Source organism: Aplysia californica, unplaced genomic scaffold, assembly GCF_000002075.1.
Source record: "Aplysia californica isolate F4 #8 unplaced genomic scaffold, AplCal3.0 scaffold00873, whole genome shotgun sequence".
Classification (NCBI taxonomy): Eukaryota; Metazoa; Mollusca; class Gastropoda; order Aplysiida; family Aplysiidae; genus Aplysia; species Aplysia californica.
Genome location: NW_004798143.1, coordinates 191,991 through 195,776, shown reverse-complemented (window position 1 = coordinate 195,776; position 3,786 = coordinate 191,991). Strand labels below are relative to the sequence as shown.

General features: G+C 47.3%; 1 protein-coding gene across 1 annotated transcript in view; it reads right to left on the bottom strand.

The window, feature by feature from the left end:
• The window catches only part of LOC101857751 (phosphoinositide 3-kinase regulatory subunit 4), a gene marked incomplete in the record, with an annotated part of 46,069 nt that overhangs the window by 15,225 nt on the left and 27,058 nt on the right, over positions 1 to 3,786 (bottom strand). The window contains 1 exon segment of the mRNA XM_013089098.2: positions 510 to 663. Within this exon segment, the coding sequence (XP_012944552.1) occupies positions 510 to 663 (154 nt within the window).

Below are 3,786 nucleotides of genomic sequence, written 5' to 3'. Positions count from 1 at the left end.
AGACAGAGAGGTGGGGATGGGGGTGGGATAGAGAGGGGGGGCTAGGGGGAACTGGGAGGGGGTGCTGGCTGGCTGTAGACTATGTTGTCATGTATCACCGGCAGCTCAACCCGTCACCAACAGTTTCCTGCAGAACAGGCTATTGCCCGGTTGCCGAGCAAACGCCCGTCGCTGCTCTTTTCTCGTTTCTGAAACACGACAGTCATCTGATTTGAAAAAGCCGCAGTCCTCCAATTTCCAACCTTCCTATTTTCTGTTTTTCCTCCTCCTCCTCCTCCACCTTATCCCCTCCCTCCTTTTTCTCTTCTTTCTTTTCATCCTTCTCTTTCTCCCACTTCTTTCCTTCTCCCTATTTCTCATCCTCTTCCTCCTCTTCTACGTCGTCGTTGTCGTCCTCTTCCCCCTCCTCCTCTACATCATCCTAATCTCCCTCCTCTTCCTCCCAAATTCTCCTCCTCCCCATTTTTCTTCTCCCCCTTCCCTCCCTCCTGTAGCAGCCCATCCTGTACCTGGTGGGAGGTTGGCGGATGCCACAGCCTGTAGAGCGGTGTCCACCGACGTTCGGTCCAGGACGGACGCGGTAGAGGCCAGAGACCTGGGGGAGGAGGACAGAGAGCCAGGGTCCGGGTCATCACTGCCAAACATTTTCTTCCACTCCGGGTTCTGGGATACAGAGAGATTGGAACCGTTCAGAGACAAAACTTTTTTTAAATATTTAGTGACAAAAACTATATGAACTGAAACACAAGTAAAGGGTCGAAAACATTTATGACATTAGCAACACAATATGAGTGCCGAAGATTAGAGGTGTTACTAGATAGGAACATACAAATATAATGGATGTCTGGTGTTTGATTGGAAAGAAGGAACAAACCACACTAGAGCACCTGCCAACCAGCCAACCACTCACACTGTCACAGTGAGAACAAATTACAAAAACTTTAGGGAGACAGCCACAAACTATCCAGGAGGAAAGTTGTAGCCAAAAGTGACCATCTTATAGTGTCACTATAAAGAAAGGACACGGTGGGGGGGGGAGATAGGAAATGGAGGTTTGTACGAGTGATTGTCTTAAACAAGTGGCGGTTGGGGCAGGTTTGACTGTTTATGTACATGTCTTCTTTACTTAAGCAACGTTCCACCAAAAAGTTACCATCCTCAACAACTAAACAACTTTCCCTACTCCTAAAACAAGCTCCCCTCTCCATCTCTACTCTTTGACCACTAAAATTTTGCGGTACCTGTACAAATTCATGGCTCTCCTGGACAAATATTTGTCTTCACCAAACAAATGTGCTTTGTCCAATTACGAAGTAGGATGTTCCTTAACAGGAAAAAGTTCCCTTCAAGAGTTGCTTCATGTCATCATCCATTCTGGGTCGACTCTCACAAGTAAGACAGTTTCTTTGTTCACATGCTGACACAGAGAAGACATGTCTATATCCACACACAGATGTCAATGGCCAGATGACATTCACCACATGACTTAGTACCAGTTGTCCACACATCGGATTCCTCAATCGTATGACCTTGTTATTTACCTGGTTCACTATCTATAGATTAAATTCCCCAGTCAAAATGACTCCTTGCCATGATCGAGTTCTCTACACATCACATTCCCCAGCACACATTTCTCTATATTTAAGTTCTCCTCTTTACTCAAGACAGACTCACATCCAGTCCTCACTTTTAAAAGACGTGTCCAGTACGTCCATTTGTCTGAATTCTGTGCCACCGGATCAGTACATATGTGGCAAGAAGAGTGATGGTGATCGTGTAAATGAAGAGATTGGTGTGTTGTACATGTGAAGACAGGCTTGATACAGTCTACTATGTTGTGATCACACCGTCCAAGCAAATCGTTTTTATTTGACATCCATGCTTTGACCCTCAGAGTCCCCACTATCATCTCAGCTCTAACACAACCACCCCACCTCACCCCAAGGACATGTGATCACAATGCTGTGAGAGACAATCATTTTCCCCCATGAGACGATTGGCCAGCAGCATTGACCTCAGTGTCTAAGCCAGAGTCTCCTCTGCTACCCCCTTCCCCCCCAATCTCCCTCTTTATTCTACTCTCCCTCTCTCCTCACTGTTCTCTCCATCTTCCCATCTCTAATCTCCTCCCTCAACTCTCTCTCTCTCTTTCCTCCTTTCTCCATCTCTTACCCCCCTCCTTTGTCTCTTCGTCTTCCCATCTCCAACTCTCCTCATTCAACTCTCTTTCTCTCCTCCTCTCTCCATCTCTTACCTCCCTCCTTTGTCTCTCCTCACTGTTCTCTTCGTCTTCCCATCCCAAATTCTCCTCCCTCAACTCTCTCTCTCTCCTAATCTCTCTATCTCTTATCCCCCTCCTCCGTCTCTCCTCACTGTTCTCTTCATCTTCCAATCTCCAACTCTCCTCGTTTAACTCTCTCTCTCTCCTCCTTTCTCTATCTCTCCCCCCTCTCCTCTCTCTCTCCTCAATGCTCTCTTCATCTTCCCATCTCCAACTTTCCTCGCTCAACTCTCTCTCTCTCCTCCTCTCTCTATCTCTTCCTCCTCTCCTCTCTCTCTCCTCACTGCTCTCTTCATCTTCCCATCTCCAACTCTCCTCGCTCAACTCTCTCTCTACCTCTCTCCTCCTACCTCCATCTCTTCCCCCCCTCCTCCCTCTCTCCTCTCCATCGCTTGCTCTCCCAACCAATGATGTCGCAGCCACCTCCAGCTCTTCGGGCCTCTCCACGAAGTAGAAGCCATGGACATATCGACTGAAACGGATGCTGAACTCTATGTCGGTCGCACTGCAATACCGATCAGAGCGTTCCTGGCACAGCTCAGGGTGGTCTTGGGGCCGCGGGTCCAGGAGAGACAAGAGACGACCTTCATCGTGAAGAGAGCTGTAGAAAGACGAGGGGAACCGTTCGCGATATGGCGCGCCTAAATTAACCCAGGTGGCCGTGTCGTAGGAGAGAAGCGGCGAACCACCCTCATCACTCCATCTACGAGCTCCTTGTGGGGACAGAGTCAGATATTTCCTAGACAGCCATCTGACCTTAGATCGAAAGCGGCGAGCCCACGTCCATCCTGCGTTGTCACTGCCTAAAGGCCCCTCGCCATTCCACAGGATCTCGTGCGCCGGGTGAAACACAAAGAGTTGACCACCATGAATCATCAGAGACACATCCTCCGTACCTATGCTCCCAACATTCAACTGGAGCTGATATTCTTCCCCCTGATCAGACACACTACCTTCATTCTCATCATCCTCCGCTGAACCGTAAGTTGCCATGTCAAACACCAACTCAGACCTGAACAAATCACTTCACTTCCACAATCAAAATTGCAATGTCACACTTCAGGGCTGGCTGCAGGAAATAATCTAAATACAACTTGTTGCCCACAGAAAATGATTAGAAACATGTGCGTCACTGAAAACAATTGCCATAAACGTGTTTGTGCAATGAGCTGACCATCTTTTAAAATGTATAAAACATGTAAAAATGGCTTGACACTTAACATTTATCTGGCTGGTCACAGAAATGCCCCTCACAAGTCTTGCTGTTAAAAGAAATGTTGAATATAAACAACGACTGTTGACCACAAATAATGGACAGCAAACTTGCTTATCCCACCAAATGTTCTAAAGCAAGCATCAAGCCATAGCCATATAAACAAAATATCTAAAACTTCAGAGAATAAAATCCCAGCTCTTGATACACTGTGACCTTGACTTTCTGTCAAACAGTTAAAACTCCCTCTACCACAAGTAATGAGTGAGCACACATACACACAGTCCCTCTC